The 17,642-nt window shown below is 36.0% G+C and overlaps 1 protein-coding gene across 1 annotated transcript; it reads right to left on the reverse strand.

The window, feature by feature from the left end:
- Window positions 1-5,276: 5,276 nt before the first annotated feature.
- LOC140181285 (uncharacterized) lies at window positions 5,277-5,774 on the reverse strand. The gene has a single exon (XM_072224820.1). The coding sequence runs from the start codon at window positions 5,772-5,774 to the stop codon at window positions 5,277-5,279; it is 498 nt and encodes a 165-aa protein (XP_072080921.1).
- Between the last annotated feature and the right edge of the window lie 11,868 nt (window positions 5,775-17,642).

A 17,642-nucleotide genomic window follows, 5' to 3' on the forward strand; every position in this document is an offset into this window, starting at 1 on the left:
GAGTTTGACTCCCATTTACTCAGTTTGAATGTGACATTCTGAAACAAATGAACTGTGCTCCTTCACAAGTTCATCCTAATGGCTGGGCATTCATAAAGTGTTTCCAGATTTTGATGGAATTCCTGGAAATTGACTCGGAGCTGGAGCTGTTCTTTTCATTATTCCAAGCCAAAGGGGTGTGGAAGGGATTGTGGGTAAATTTAAACAGCACACCTGATTTTTCTGTTTTCAAATTATATAAATCTTCCTTCAAGGATTTCAAGGAAATATTTTTGAAAGTGAAGTCAGTGGATGAGGATTTCCCTTTTTACCTAGATGAACACCTTGGGGAAAAATTCCCTTTGTATTGGTGTTGTCAACCACAACACATATTAGGTCCTGAATTGATAACTGGCCGAGACGAGTGTATTATATCTTTTTTGATTGAAATGGTAGATAAGGGGGGTTTGATGTCTGTGTTCGAGTTGCTTCCTTGGGAAGATAATAAGTCGGCTGTGATGGATTATTTTGGTGAGGTCATCAGAGTGTATTTTGTTTTGAGCTTTTCTTTGTTTGAATAACTGCTTTTCTGATATTATTATGTTTGTTTTGTGTGACAGCTGGAAAATTTCCGGGAGTGTCTGCTTCTACTCTTAGGGCGCATTTTAAATCTAAGAATTTTGAAGGTTCATCTTTGAATGTTGAAAAAATGGATGTCGGGGGTGAAGTTGACCAGCCCCCTCCCAGGAAGAAAGGGATTGTTTTTAAGAAAAGAAAGACGGAGATGACTGTTACTGCCGGAGGAAGGTGTGATTCAACTTGAAGACCTATCCAGTTTTACTGCAAAACAGGATAAGCTGCATATTTTTGACAATGATGGAGATGGATCATCTATTTGGGATCGGGGGTTTCCCTTCAACGTCGTTGCAGACGAGGTTGTCCAAAGTTTTTCAAACATAGCTCGGGTGGAAGAAGCTGGGGATGTGGGAGTTGATCAGTTTCTTCAGGTTAGTTTGTCTTAATGACTTGTGTTAATCAAATATTTGTATTATAGTCTTTTATAAAGTTAAATTTGTAATTTCAGGTGTTGGGTTTTCGTTTGGCCTGTATTGGCCGAAGTCAAGAGAAAAAGCACAAGAAAATTGTTACTGAGACTGAACAGCATGCTGTTTTGAAAGAGCAACTGACTTCAAAGGAATTAGTCCTAATTGAACTAAAGAAAAATGTTTCTGATTTGGAAAAGGAGTTAAAAGTTGAGAAAGAGAGTCGTGAAAAGGTTGCCGAGCTGTTAAAAAAAGAAAGAAACTGACCTTGAAGACATAAATAAACAAGTCATCGAGCTGACCGTACAAATGAAGGAGTTTGAAGCAAGTAAAGAAGGTGATATTCTTGATGCGTTTGCTGAAGGCTTTGAACGAGCTATGACTCAGGCGAAGTTTCTTATGCCTGATGGGGACTTTTCACCAATGGACCCGAGTAAAGTGGTTCGGGATGGTCAGCTTGTAGATGATGAAGAGGTGATCGAAGAAGGGGTGACAATTTAATTAACTAGTTGTTTTATGTAATTTTTGTTGTTTTTGCTTTTATTTTGGGAACCATGGCCCATGACTGTGTTATTTTGTTTAAGGAATCTGTGTAATTAGGTTTTGGATAATCCTAATTACTCTGTCTGACACCCATGAAAGGGGTTTGTGAACTGTATTTTGAGGATTGCTCTGCATATTATCCGTTTGGTCTGTTAAGAGGAGTAATTTGTAATGTGATAACAAATTTCCTCATGATTCTTATTGGTAAATTGAAGAATAGGTTTAAAAAGAACATGCTAAAAAATGTTGTAAATATGGGTAAGTGTTATTCAAAGCAGTACCTTAACAACTTAATCCAGGCAGACTAGCCTCATTAAAACCTCCTTGAGCAAAACCCTTTTGGAAAAAATCTCAAGTGAGGAAAAAGAGTACTAGCATTCTGCTTCGTCTTAACTGTAATATTGCTTTAAAGAATTGATATTCCATGTACTTGGGAGTCTAGTACCATCCAGATGCTCTAGTCTGTAAGCTCCTCTTCCGAGGACTTCGAATATGCGGTAAGGACCATCCCATGTTGCTGCAAGCTTTCCATGGGACGATGGTCGGCGAGCTTCTTCAGTTTTTCTCAGCACCAGATCGCCAATGTTGAAGGATCTTGGTTGCACTCATTTAGCATGTCGTTGGCCAAGCCGCTGTTGTAAAGCTCGGTGGCGAATGGCTGCTGTATTCCTAACTTCTTCTATTAAGTCGAGCTCTGCTTGGCGTGCTTGATCATGATTCTCTGCTTGCGTTCGCAAGAATTGTTGTGAAATTTCCAGGGGAATCATTGCCTCAGACCCATATACCAAGCAGAATGGGGTTTCTTTAGTGGATGTGTGTATTGTAGTGTTGTATGACCATAATACTTCTGGAACCAGCTCAGCCCAGAGTCCTTTGGCGTCGTCGAGCTTTTTCCTCAAAGCGTGCAGGAGGACCTTATTAGCGGCTTCAGCTAAGCCATTAGATTGTGGGTGTTCCACAGATGAGAAGTGCTGGTTTATCTTTAGATTCTGCCAAAAATCTTTAAAATTATGGTCAGTAAACTGCCGACCATTGTCAGTGACAATATGGCAAGGAATACCAAATCGGCATATGATATATTTCCAAACAAAGGATATCATCTGGGAGGATGTGATTCTTGCCAAGGGTTGTGCTTCAATCCACTTGCTGAAATAGTCGATAGCAACTACCAAATACTTCATCTGTCTAGGTGCAGTGGGAAATGGGCCAAGGATATCGATCCCCACTGGTTGAATGGCCAGCTTACTACTGACTGGTGAAGATGCTCGGCTGGAATGTTGATGATCGGTGCGTGCTTTTGACATTGGTCGCAAGTTCTGACCTTCTTTCTGCTGTCCTCCCACAGCGTCGGCCAGAAAAAACCAGCTCGAAGTATTTTCTGTGCTAGGCTTCTTGCCCCCGAGTGTATCCCACAAATGCCTTCATGAGCTTCAGCTAACGCGAGATCAGCTTCAGTCCTGTCCAAACATTTCAAAAGTGGTCGGGAGTATCCCCGCCTATATAGAACATTATTCATTAAAGTGAAGAAAGAGGCTTGTCGTCAGAATCTTTTCTTATCTGAGATTCCTTCCGGAACAGAGCCATCTTGTAGGTACTGTATATAAGGTAGTTGCCAACTTTCTTCATTAGAAATGTTTAAAATGCTAATGGTATGTATGCTCGGCTTATCTAAAGTCGATTGCAGTAATGTTGCTGTGTGTGCTTGTGTGGTGGCTAACTTTGATAGAATGTCGGCCCTATTATTTTGGTATCTAGGAATGTGGTGAATTTCGATTTTTGGAAAACTGTTTATCAACTGTTGAACAATGTCTAAATATTTTAATAAAACTTGATCTTTAGTTTGAAAAACCTGATTTACTTGCTGGACGACTAACAAGGAATCACAGTAGACCTTTAAGCTGGTAATGTGTAAATCAATGGCTAACCTGAGCCCAGCGACGAGGGCTTCGTATTCAGCCTGGTTATTGCTTGCTTTAAAGGAGAACCGGAGAGAATGCTCGAGGATTATACCCTCCGGACTTTCTAATAATATTCCCGCCCCTGGCCTCTGGGGGTTTGAAGCTCCATCCACAAACAAGGTCTAGTCTGAGTTTTCTTCTTCCAGACATGGCTGGGTGAGCTCAGCAACAAAATCGGCTAAGTACTGGGACTTGACGGATCCTATCAGTTGGTATTGAATATCAAATTCTGAAAGCTCAATGGCCCATTTGATAAGTCTGCCTGCTAATTCGGGCTTGGAGAGGATCTGCCGAAGAGGTTGTTCAGTCCGGACGATGATGGTGTGTCCCTGGAAGTATGGTCGGAGCTGTCTTGACGAGGTTACCAAGGCTAGTGCGAGCTTTTCCAACCTTGGGTAGCGAAGCTCGGCGCCTTGTAGTGACTTGCTTACAAAGTAGATCGGCTGTTGACCCATGTCCGTTTCTGTTACAAGGACAGAACTAATTGCCACATCAGTAATAGACAAGTATATATATAATGGCTCATTGACCTTTGGCTTTTGTAAAAACAGGTGGTTTTGAAAGAAATTGTTTTAAATTTTGAAATGCAGCTTCACAGCTTTCAGTCCATTCAAAATGTTTTGTATTCTTTTTTAAGCATTGGAAAAAACTAAAAGACTTTAATGCTAAACAGGGTAGAAATCTTGATAAAGCTGTCAGCCGTCCTGTTAGCCGTTGAACCTCCTTTAGTGTTGTTGGACTTTTCATATCAAGTATCGCCTGACATTTTTCGGGATTTGCTTCAATTCCTCGGCTGGTGAGGATGAATCCAAGGAATTTTCCTCCGTGGACACCGAAAACGCACTTTTTAGGATTTAATCTCATGTTATATCGTCGGATTTGCCCAAAAATCTCGGCTAGGTCGTGGATATGAGAGTTGCCGACCATGGTTTTGGCGACCATGTTGTCCACATAAACCTCGATATTCCGACCTATCTGGTTCTCGAAGACCTTATTCATTAATCGCTGATATGTTGCTCTTGCATTCTTTAAACCAAAAGGCATAACATTATAGCAGTAATTACCATATTCGGTTATGAAGGCAGTTTTCTCTTGGTCAGATGGATGCATGAGAATCTGGTTATAACCAGAGTATGCGTCCATAAAACTCAAGGAACCATAACCACAAGAGTTGTCAACTAAAGTGTCAATGCAACGTAAAGGATAAGCATCTTTAGGACATGTCTTATTTAAGTCAGTGAAATCGACACACATGCGCCACTTACCGTTACTCTTTTTTACCATAACAACATTGGCGAGCCATGTTGTGAATCTGATTTCTCGGATGAAGTTAGCAATAATGAGCTTTTTAACCTCCGCCAGGGATGCAAGGCATTTTTCTGTGTCGAGATTTCTTTTCTTTTGTGAGACTGGCCGAGCTTCTGAATTAATTGCCAACTTGTGCGTAATAACAGATGGGTCTATCCTGGGCATATTGGCAAGGGTCCAAGCAAATAAATCAGCATTCTCACGCAAAAATCTTACAAGTGAGTCTCTCTCTTCCGTACTGATCGATGTCCCCACAAAGGTGAATTTCATGGGATCCTCGGTTAGAGGGACCTTTGTTAAATCCTCATTTGGCATAGGCCGATCTTCAAAGTCAGCTCTTGGATCTATTTCTGTCAATCTCGGCTGGTCGGGTTGTATAGAGTTGACTTGCGCCATGTTGCTCTTTTTGATCGGCTTCAAGCTTGTATTATAGCATTGCCGAGCTTCATGGAGGTCGGATAGTTGCTACTAAATTATCCTGCACAGAGAACTTAACACAAAGGTGAACAGTAGACACGATTGCTGCAAATCTATTTAAAAATGGTCTACCTAATATAAGATTATAAGGACTAAAGCAGTCGACAACAAGATATTGAATGTCTTGTGTCTTAAATAATGGTTGCTCACCGAGTGTGGTTTGTAACCACACGGAATCCAAAACAGGGACTCGCTCCCCTAAAAATCCGACCAAGTTCCCATGGTATGGTTGCAAAATGTTGCTACTTAGCTTCATTTTTTCAAACGTCGTAAAAAATAACACATCGGCACTGCTTTCGGGATTGAGAAGTACTTTGCGGACTATTAAGTCCCCTAACTGAACAGAAATTACCACTGGATCGTCATAATTAGCATCGGTATGATTAAAGTCCGTTGAACGGAAAGTCATCTCTGGGAAGTCTTGAATAGGCTGAGGAACTTTAAGAGCATCTGTGACTGCCAACATGGCCCTGTAAGTTCTTTTTCGGGCCGAGCTTGTATGTCCGCCTCCTGCATATCCTCCTGAAATACAATTGATAATTCCTCTGGGTTGGGCTGGCGCTTTATCTTTTTCCTTTGATGAGGGACTTGCTGCAGAGGGGTCGGAAGCCGAGGTTACTTTCTTCTGCATGTGTCCTGCAATAAACTTGTCGAGGTGGCCTTGTCTTGCGAGGCGCTCGAGGAGATCTTTAGCGATCACACATTCATTAGTTGTGTGCCCGTGTTTCTGATGAAAAGTGCAATATTTGGATTTATCAACTGTTTTGGACTCCGGGTAAGTGCCAGCTTTACGAGGTGGCTTGATTAGTTTGGAGTTGAGTATTTATTTGATAATGTCATCCCTCTTTGCATTGAACTGGGTATACGACTCGTAGCGGGGAACGGGCTTAAAGGCTTTCTTACTATCCCGAGGTTTATCCTCATCCTTGATAGTAGCTGATTTTTCTGCTTTTCGGGCTTGCCGAAGTTCTTTAACGTCTATCTGTCCCTTGGCTTTTTCGTGAAATTCTGCCAAGGTTTTCGGTTTGGACACAGCAATTGTCTCTTGGAATTTGCCCGGACAAAGGCCGCTTTTAATGGCATGGAGATGGACTTCAGGATGAAGATCGGGGATTCTCATGGCGACCTTTGTAAAACGGGTAATATAATCCTTCAAGCTTTCTTGTGGGCCCTGTTTGATGGTCGTCAGGTAGTCAAAATCATGCAGGTATATTGCCGATGCTGCAAAGTGATCTTCAAACTGCTTGGCCAATTCCTGGAAACGCGATATTGAATCTGCAGGCACAGAGCAAAACCAGTCAAGTGCAGGACCATCTAAAAAGGATGGAAAACAACAGCATAAAATAGGGTCGGATGCACCGTTAATGATCATAATAGATCGGAATTTTTTAATATGCTACTTCGGGTCTCCTAACCCATCATATGGGGTTAAAGTCGTTGGCAGGGTGAACTGTCTGGGGAGTTGAAAATTCATTATGTCGGCCGTAAATGGGCCAGCGGAGTTGTCGTGCTCCTCTTTCTCAGCGTCTGGTTGGGCTTCTTCGGTTCGATGGGCCTCTTCATCCTCCTGCTGAGGTGTTTCAGAAACATGGGTCGGTGTTGATTGACGCTCATGATTTTCCTCTCGGTTATGATGATCATTGTTATGCTCTAACCGAGCATTAACTAGTTGCGCGATTTGATCCTGCATTCTTTGATTTTCCTCCGCCATTCGTTGATTTGCTTGTTGAAGCTCGGTTACCATCCGTAGGAGCTCGGATGAGGTAGGGGGAGGAACATCAGCCATGAATGTATTTTAAGGGTGTTTTGGGACCTTTTGCGAATGATATTTCAAGCTTGTTCGGCCCCACGGTGGGCGCCAAATGTTCTTGCCTGGCTATTCCGAGGTGTAGCTCGTCCTCTGATAAGGTCGGTGGACTTCTCGAGTGGACCAAGATATACGTCGGTAATTGACGAACGGCGAGGGTGGGTACCTGCAAAGGCACTCCGACGCTCAAGTTAGTGTAAAGTGGATAATAGATCTTATTTTGGAAAGAGTGACCTACCTTCCTCAGCTTTCTCGTCTGCTTTATATTAGCAGAAAAGGTCGGCCGTTTTCCTTAGGTTGTAACGCCCAGTTAGAGGATTAATTGTAAATCCGACGTTATTGATTTAAGGTTGTTTATGGCCATTATGAAATCGTCGGTTATGATTGGGTCTCAGGCGTTACCGAGCTATAACTTGTAACCGATGTTTACTGGTCATATCAATATTTTTAGTTATTAATTTAATTTTTTTAGTCTAACAATCTAATAATATATTTTTAACTTATATTTATAAATATTGTTAACTAATTACTAGATAAAAATAATAAATTTTACTTATTTTTTAGCATTCTTCTATTATCAATCTTTTTTATAATTAATTTAGTATCAATCTCCTTTATTTATCAATCCGGAAGCATAATCATAACTTAGTGAAATTAAACTCTTTTATTTTGATGCGGATTATTGGGTTATATATATATATATATGAATTGAACTCCTATAAACTCCACAAAATTGGCGAATAATTAATCAATAAATTAATTTTTTAATAAAAAAATTAGAAATACAAATTTTATAGTTTAATTGGATAGAGCTAATTAAAACAAAAATTTTGACACTAACTTTAAAGAATTCGGTCCAAGATTGGGCCGAACGAGCCAAATCGGGCCCAAACCAAGCCTGTGAACCCAACCGACCCATTAAATAAATGAGTATAAGCTCCTTCCCTTTCCATTTCTGCATGAAAAACGCGTTGGAAAGCTAGCAAAAAGGGGAAAGAACACCTTAAGTTCCAAAACCCTATTCCAATTTAATCCTCCATAACTTTTGATCCGGAACTCCGATTGTCGCACCGTTTACGGCCACGTGACCACAGCGTCGAGCTCTACAAAGTTCGGAATATTATGAGGTAAGAAAGCCATGTTTTCTTCCTTAATTTCTTCACCTTCAGTTTCGAAATTTATGAACAAATGTATTGAAAATTGTTAAATTTTGGTGTTTAAGTTCGAATTGGTTTGAGAGAAACGCTTAATCTTGCTTCATTGGTTCTTGAATAAGGTGAGAATCCTAAAACTCTAGCTAACTCATTGATTTTTATGATTTGGGTATTAAATTTTGGATATATATATGTGTGTGTGTGTGTGAGAGAGAGAGAGAGAGAAAATGTGAATTAGGTTTGTGTATAAGTAAATTGGATTGATTGTACACATACATTGGTGGTTTGGTGGAGTTTGGATGTCATTACTTTGGAAATTTTGGATCCTTGGAGCTGTGTTGGTGCCTCTTTGGTGGTGTTTCGGATTATACGTAAAAATCGGCCAAGATATGGTTTAGGTTTCACGTTTTTAATATATAATGTTCTGTGAAAACTTAGACTAGATGACCATAGGATAGGTTAGAATGCATGAAAACGTTCAATGCTTAGCACCCTTGATGATGATTATGATGTGAATTGTATATGTGTTGGATGATTGTTGTGTATATTGGTAATAGTATGTCAATTAGTGAGTTGGTGGTGAATGATAGGAAGATATAAAGATATATATTGAGTAAGTGGTTATGTGTTAATGTTGTTGATGAAAAATGATGAAATTAGGTTGACATTGTGTAATAACGAGGTATGATTGAAGGTCGTGTGATATGAACAATTTAGTGCAGTGTTGGTGTGCGTTGATATATTGTTGAGTTGATTGTTGGTATGGAAGTTAGGTTTTGAGTTTCGTTTTAATGAAAATTGAGGTTTGAAGGTTTTTATGTAAAACTGATTTTTAGTCAAACTTTGGCCAGCCATAACTCGGCTTCCGGACCCCCAAATTATTTTAAATTTGTTTTATATGAAAATTGGATCTGTGAAGTTTACGCGATCTGCAGGTTTTGAGAATTAGTCAAAATTTTTGATAAAACGTAGGCCCACGCGTACGCATGACCGGGGATTTCTACGTACGTAAAACTCCTTTACGCGACCATGTGTTCTAGTTTGCCGCGCATGCTGATAAACCCCATTTTTAGGGTTTATCTTGTGTTGAATTTAGAGGGTTTTGTCAACTTTTCTCCCATGTATCCAATGAAATAGCATGGTTTTGTAAATTCTCCTTTAATTGTGCTTAAGAGTGAAAACATGCTTTTTAGGACTTAAAATAGCTAAATTTAATTCACCTTGATTCCATTAGATACCTTGATGTGTTTGCTAAGTGATTTCAGATTTAGGAGGCAAAGATTGGATTGAGGGAATGAAGAAAAAACATGTAGAAATAGAGAACTCATGAAGAAATGAAGGAATCACCAAAGCTGTTAAGCCCAACCTCTTCGCACTTAATCGATAATAACTTGAGCTACAGAGGTCCAAATGAGGCAGTTCTAGTTGCGTTGGAAAGATAACATCCGGGGCTTTAAAAATGATATAAGATTTTCCATAGTTGCCTGGCGCTTAGAGATGTACATGCGTGATGTACGCGTATGCGTGGGAAGCTGCACGTGACTCACTGAAGAATTTTGGGCCCAATCCAACTCATTTCTGATGCTATTTAACCCAAGGATTGAAGAGGGATGAAACACTTAGACACTTAGACACTTCTTCTCTTGCTTAATTTTCTCTTCCATCTTTAATTGTTCCCTTGTAGTTGTAGCATTCTACTTCTCTTGTAGTTTCTTTGTATTGTTAGTTGTAGTTTATGAATTCTTTTGTAGATCTACATTTCTTCTTCAATACAATTGGTAAGTTCTTTGTTGTTTCATAATTGTTTTGATTTCCTATTATTGATCTCTTGCCTTTGTAGTTAGATCTCTCTTTAATTCTTACAATTCATGTTGTTTACTTTTATTGCCTACTATGTGTTTGTTGAAATGCCTCTTTTAGTTATGAGTTAGATTTTGTTCCTCTTGGATTTGGTTCGGTAATTAGTGACTCTTGAGTTGTCAAACTCCTTTGTTGATTGATAATTAGAAGTTTCTAATTGATTTGAATGCCACTAAAGCTAGCCTTTCATTATGAGTTGGCTAGGACTTGTGGACTCAAGTTAATCCATCCACTTGACTTTCCTCCATGGTTAGGGGTTAACTAAGTGGGAGAAATGAATAATTCTCATCACAATTGATAAGGATAGCTAAGATGGGACTTCTAGTTCTCATACCTTGCCAAGAGCTTTTCTTAATTTTTAGTTTGTTTCCTTTTCCATTTACATTTCTTGATTCTTATCTCAAAAACCCCAAAACATACCTCTAACCAATAACAAGAACACTTTATTGCAATTCCTAGGGAGAATGACCCGAGGTTTGAATACTTTGGTTATTTTCATTAGGGTTTGTTTTAGTGACAACCAAATTTTTGTATGAAAGGATTATTGTTGGTTTAGAAACTATACTTGCAACGAGATTTCATTAGCAAAATTCTATACCATCAATTTTCCTCTCATCACATGCATACGCATAAAGGAGACTGCGTACGCGAAATGGGCCAAAATGCACACCCACGTGTACGCGTGGCCCACACATACGCGTGACTTTTCAGAAATGCACTCCCAAACGTACGTGTGGCCCACGCATACGCGTGACTTTTCAGAAATGCACTCCCAGACGTACACGTGACCCCTGTTTTTAGCAAATGAGTTTTGTGTTTTTAAAGCTTAATTTTGGATCCTCTAAACCTCTATTTTCATTCCTTTAACCCTAGATTTTGTTAGTAAGCCTAGTATTGAGATAAAGCTAGGAATAGGTGGTAACCTGGAGATGAAGAAAGTGCGACTCCAAGAGATGGTGAAAGGTGAGGATCCCCTTCCTTGTTCCTCCTGGTATTATAAAATCGCCCCTAGTGAGATGGTGGGAGGTTAGGATCCCCTCCTTTGTTCCTACTGGGCATATGAGAACGTACCTCCTAGGTAGATGTAAGGGTTGTGGTCTCGCCCCATGTAAGAGCTCGAGCTTTTCACGCAAAATCGTTTTTATAAAAATAATAATTTTTAGTGCCCGGGATAGATTTAAATTTTAGATGTTTTAATTTGAAAATAAAAAGGTGAAATTTGGTTTCAATAAATTTTTCTGAGTCAGAAAATGTATTTTCTACGAAAAGCTGAGAAAAACCACGAACCGGCGGTCGAACCGGTTTAAGTTTGTCCAGTATCGCATATTTTGGGAAAATAAGATTTTAAAAATTGGTTTATTATTTGAAAGGGTAAAAATAATTTAGAATTGAAAACCGGGTACTAATCTTAAAGGTTTTGGTCCAAAGTGGGCCAAACGGACTAAAAACGCTAACGGATTGGACCGAGCCCAAACCGGGCCTTATATAAACTCATTAATGAGCATTTCAGCTCATTTGATGTAAAAAGAGAGAGAGAGGGCTGTGGTTTTAGAGAAGAGAGGAGAAGGGGTGGTGTTACTATTCACTTCCACCTTCCGGGAGCCATATCTTGAGCTACGAAGCTCCGATTGACGAGTCGTTTGTGCCCACGCGAAGTTCTCAACGAGTTCTTTCTTTCTATCTAAAGAAATTTTGTAAGAAATCGAATCTCATGCTCGAGTTTCCCAGCCCTAGTTCTGCACGTTTTTATGTTTGGTTTTTTTAGTAGATTTTGTGGTTTTGGTTGTTTAGGTGATCTCTAGTAGTGGGTAATTGTTGAATTTTACCCCTAATCTTGTTGGGTAAGGTAAGGTTTTACTAAATCTTTGTGTTTAGTTATTTTGTGTATCTTAGGTTTTGATTTTGATATATATATAATGTTAGTTTGAGCCTTGGTGCTTGTTGCAGTTAGATTGGCTTTTTGGAAGCTTGTTTGGACTCAAAGTGGTGGTTTGTTCATATTGGGAATCGGCCAAGGTATGGTTTCGATTTTCTTTATATAACATGTAATGTTTATGGACACTTAGGCTAGTGGCCCATAGGATAGGATTGAATTGGATATGTGGTTGTTTGTGGTATATGTATGATGATAGTGATTGATGAGGATTTGTAGTGGTTGTTGATGTTGGTTGGTTGATGATGTTTGATAAATTGATTTTGTAAATGTTGTTAAATAATGATGTTGAAGTATGATGTATATTGAATTTGAATGAATGTATATTGTTGATTATTGGTATAAAGCATGAATGAGGTTGTTGATGAAGATTGATAGTGAAAGAACGATGATTGGTGAAGGTGTTGGTAGAGGATTGATTATAGTGTTTTAAATTTGATGTTTGGATTGATGAGTGTTGAAGGGGTTGATAATTTGAGATATTAAATGTTGGATGTGGTATAGTTGGATAATGATGAAAATGGTGAGAAGTTATATTGATGTTAATAAAATTAATGGAAATTTGGAAAATATGAATTAGGTTGGATTTAGACTTGTTGATTGGTTTAGAAGATTGTGTAATTGAGAAAATGGTTGAACCAGTGTTTGGTATAAATTTTGGGTTGTTTTGGTATGGTTGAAAAGTGATTGTGTTTGTTTTGGATTGAGAGTTGGTTAAATTTGAGTTTTTAGTGTTTTTGGTAAAAACTGGTTTTTAGTGAACTTTGACGGATCATAACTTGAGCTTCGGTTTTTTGAAATTTGTGGAAATTTGATTTAAATTAAAGTTCATTGAAAAATCTTTAAATTGATACAAAGTTTGTAAAATTTGAATTTTTGTAGAGGAATTTATGATTATTCAAAGATTGGTGTCAAAATCTAAAATTCTGCAGAATTGCAAAATTTTATGATTTCTGGTATGTGCGCACGCACAGCCTTGTGCGCACACACAACCCTGCAAAATTTACAACCTGTGCGCACGCACAGCCCTGTGCGCACGCACACGTTGGGAAGGTCAGTCTGTTGAGGGCGCTAGCACGCCTTGTGCGAGTGAACAGAATTATAAAATTTGGTACCTGTGCGTACGTACACCCATATGCGTTCGAACACGTTTTGAAAATCTCTTTGGGCGTGCACACGCACACCCCTGTGTGTATGCACACGCCCTGTTTCTCAAACTTAAATTTTGTTTTCAACTATTTCACCTTCCCAAAAACATTGTAAGCTTCTATAATACTATTTTAAGACTTTTGGGCTTGATTTTTGAGTATGAGGACATGGGAAACAACTTAAGACTATGGCATGAATGCTCATGAGCATGCAATTGGGATATCTAACATTTTTTTGTTTACACGGAAAATGTTTCATCACTACAAGAAAAATGTTGAATACTGTCAGATTTAACAGTAGATTTACCGACAAATTTAGTAATAAATTCATCGGGTAAAAAAGTTACCGTCGAATTCAAATTTTCAACAGTAAATTTGCATGTAATAATTGAAAGAAAAAAAGAAAAATTAGCGTGATCATTACTATCGGATTTAGGGAAAAAAATCTAGTAGTAAGATAAATAGATGAAACACACTGTTTTGACTGTGCGTTACCAACGGTAAATCCGCCGGTAAAATTGACCCTAAATTCAAATTTGCGAACCCTTCCCTTCCATTTTTGCAACATTCGTTAACCTCACTTCTCTCCCCTTCTTATTATGTTAATTAGTTGCTTGGTTTCTTTGGATTGTATTATGATTCTGGATTTGTGGATTGACGATAAAATGTTGATGCTTACTGTAGTTATTAGAGTCATTGGTTCTTGACTGCATTGATTTATTGACACCGAAAAGCTCTGTCTTAAATTTTTGATACTATTATAAAAAAGATTCTTGATTGATTGTCCTCAACAAGCTCAATTAGTATTAAATAGGTGAAATCAAGATTGATGTTTGCCTAGTTGATAAAATTAAAATGTTTATTCCCTTGTTCCTTGGCGTGGTTGATTCTTTTTCATTCATAGCTTAGATAGCTAGGAACTCTGTACTAAACTGATCTTTATTTATTTTAATTTTTCTGCAGAATAACGTTGTCAAAGAAGAACTAAGATCATCAAATGTATCTGATCCTAGCTCATCAAATTTCAGGTTTGTGTTTTATGCTTTTAGCAAGCTGATATACCATGTTACAGTGGCTAATCAATCGTTTTGTTGGTCAATTCATAAGCACTTATGCTGACCTTATTATTAAATATTTTATTTGTAGAATTGTCTTGTATGAAAGCTTTTTTATTACATGGCATACCCTAGTTATAGTGGCTAACAAATCATTTTGTTGGTCAATTCAAAAGCACTTATGCTTACTGTTCCGAGGAGGAGTACGTTGTTTGCGCCTGAACACGAGGTCCAGACTCCTTGTGAGGCAGTGTCCAACTTGTTCCTATGCCGAGGTGCCGCCGTTCGAGTTTCTCATGAGGAGGTGGGAATGGTACCTGCAAGAGACTCTGATACTTAAGTTAGCAAGGTTTTTAAACAGGTGGGGACGTCAGTGTGTTTATTAACCACCTTTTTGGAGTAGTTCCAGCTTTGTTGGTGGATGTCGTTCCCTTTATCTTGGGAGTTTATTGGGATCTATCTTTAAGTGGAGATAGATATTGTAGTAGAGAATTTGGGGAGGACAGTTACTTATTTTGGATGAGTAAGGTTGGACCTTTTTGTCGTCTGACCTCTCAAAATTAAAGGTCGGGTAAGTTTCGAAAGGTCATCCGTTTCAGATAAACCTTTTATCTTTATTAGATCTGACTCTATTTCTAAGTTAGGGTATGAACACTGACCTTGTTATTAAGTATTTCATTTGTAGAATCGACTTGTATATGAAAGTTTCTTTATATACATGGCAATTAAACAAACAGTTAATACTATGAAGTGGAATCATATACCACTCAGGATAGACATAATGTAAAACCAGTAACAAGCAACAAATTGTGTAGAGTAAATGTCATCTATTTGTAGAAGTTTTATAAGGGAAGATTTTTTTAACTTATCTATTGAGAGATGTATGTTTTATACTTCGATTTAAAATTAAGCATGTTGAGTACTTGCATGTACCTTTCATGGATTAGTTTTTTCCTCACACTTTTGTATGGCATGCTCTTTTTTGGCTTTGTATCGTGCTCTCTTGTTAGGAATTTGAATTTTTTTATTGTGATTTGAATTTCTCATTATAATTTGAATTTTTGATTGAGTTCCATTATTGAACTAACTATGTCTCTTATAATTTATTTTACTTATTTTAGTCCCAGTTTATTATCTTAATTTATGTCTATAATTTTAATTTAAAATGATTTTTAAAATGCAAGTAACCTCTTTCATTTAACCGTCACCTATGCCCTTTCTCATGGTCATAGATCAATAAATATTTTTTTCCTAATTTGTTTCATAAACTATATTATTAGGTAGTATATGAAAAATAAATAAAGGATTTGTTTAGAAAGAAGGATTACAAGGAAGTCGTATTATTAGTGAAGGAGCTTCAAGCTGAAGATGAAATGTCACAAGATTTGCTCTTATTTGTTTAATACTCAAAATGGGTTTCTGTTACTTTCTTTACTTGCATTTTGATATTTGAATTTGTTTGTAAATTTTAACTAAGAATTATAGACAAATTATTATAATAAATAGTAAAATTTTGAATTTTGTTAGCTTAAAAATTATTAAATTTAAATATTTAAAATTATATATTGAATTTTTAAACAATTTTTTTAAAAAATTAATGTTTAAGTTTATTGTCGATTAAATCCGCCGATAACTATCAATTTTAATTATTAATAATAAATAATATATTACTGTGAGATTTATTAGGAAAAAAATCTGACGATAACAAGTTCTAAAATTTCAACAATTTATTGTTTATATTCGCCCGTAATTAGTGGCAGACAATAAATTGTTACTGGTAAAGGTTATACCATCGAATTTATTTTACTGTTAAATCTACCATCTGATGGTATTTAACAACTTTTTTTATAGTGCATCTCAGGGCCTCAAAGCAAAGAAAAATCTAGAGTTGCTTAAACTAAAACTCATTAGCATATAATCTAAATAATACACCACTTAGCAAGTAAAAAAAAAAAAAACCAAAAAATAAAGTTTAAGAAAATAACTTAAAACAACCTATTTATCGTAACTCAGTTAGAATAAAACTTAATACGACATGAAGAAATAAGAAAATAATAGAATTTATAAGAGTAAAAGATAGAATATATCTATGGCTGCCTTATCATTCTATAAACTTTTTTTTGCCTTGAGGGAAAGAGAACAAAGACAGTAAACAAACAAAGAAAGAGTGAATAAGTGAATTACATATTCAAATATCTTGAATCCCATACAGTGATAATGATGATATATATGACACAGAGATATATATACACGACAATGAAAGTAGAAGTGTGTGTTTGGATTACAGTTTGCAAACTAGAGTTTGCATAAAATTGATTTTGTAAAATTGATTTTGATGATAAGTTAGTTTGGGTTAACGTGATTTATGTTTGGTAATCTTTATATCAAAATTGATTATAGTAAAATAATGTTGTTTGGATTATACTACTCAAAATCACTTTTAGATGAAAAATTACTAAAAGAGACATCAATTTTATATACCTGCAAAATCAGAAAACTATAAAAAATAATATAAAAATATTTATCATATAAATAAAATAAATACAATAAAAAATAAAAATATAAGAGAGAATACTATAAATTTTATAATGTCACACAAAAAAAAAAATATTCTATAATTTTTTTTAGTATCGTCAGTGCTCTTTAATTTAGTATTATTTTAGACTATAAAATTTTTATTATTTATGACTGTATTGTTATTTATAATTAATTTTTATTTATTTTGTCCTTTTTTTATAGAATCATAATTTATATTAGTCAAAATTTTGATAATAAACGTAGTATATAATAATTATAATTACAAATTTTACAAAGTCAGAATAAAAAATAAAAAAATTAATACAAAACAAAAATAGAGTACATCAAAGAATAGAAAAAAATCATACAGATAAGAAATAATAAAAATTCTATAAAACCAACAACATATATCATATGAACAAAAAAATACCATAAAACGTAAATAAAATTCATATGAATAAAATCAAATAAAAATAAAAAAATTTCATACACAACATAAATACAATGCGGTAAAGGATAGAAAAAAAAATTCATATGAAAAAAATAATAAAAATTAATAAAATACCTGAAAAATTAGAATACTATAAAAAATAAAAAAACTCAACAATATTTGTCATATGAATAAAAGAAATACAATAAAATAAATAAAAAATCATATAAACAAAGTCAACAAAAAAAAAGATTTCATAAAAAATATACATATAAAAAAATAATATAGTAAATGATAAAAAACCCATATAAAAACATAACATGAGAATTCAGAAGACTTACACAAATAATATAAAAATATTTATCATATAAATAAAAATATAATTAAAAAATATAAATAAAAAATACAATAAAAACCATAAAAATTAAAA

Source organism: Arachis hypogaea, chromosome 18, assembly GCF_003086295.3.
Source record: "Arachis hypogaea cultivar Tifrunner chromosome 18, arahy.Tifrunner.gnm2.J5K5, whole genome shotgun sequence".
Taxonomy (NCBI): domain Eukaryota; kingdom Viridiplantae; phylum Streptophyta; class Magnoliopsida; order Fabales; family Fabaceae; genus Arachis; species Arachis hypogaea.

Excerpts from the sequence above, each read along its gene's own strand:
- LOC140181285 (XM_072224820.1), bottom strand. The coding sequence starts at position 5,774 with ATGTTGGCAGTCACAGATGCTCTTAAAGTTCCTCAGCCTATTCAAGAC.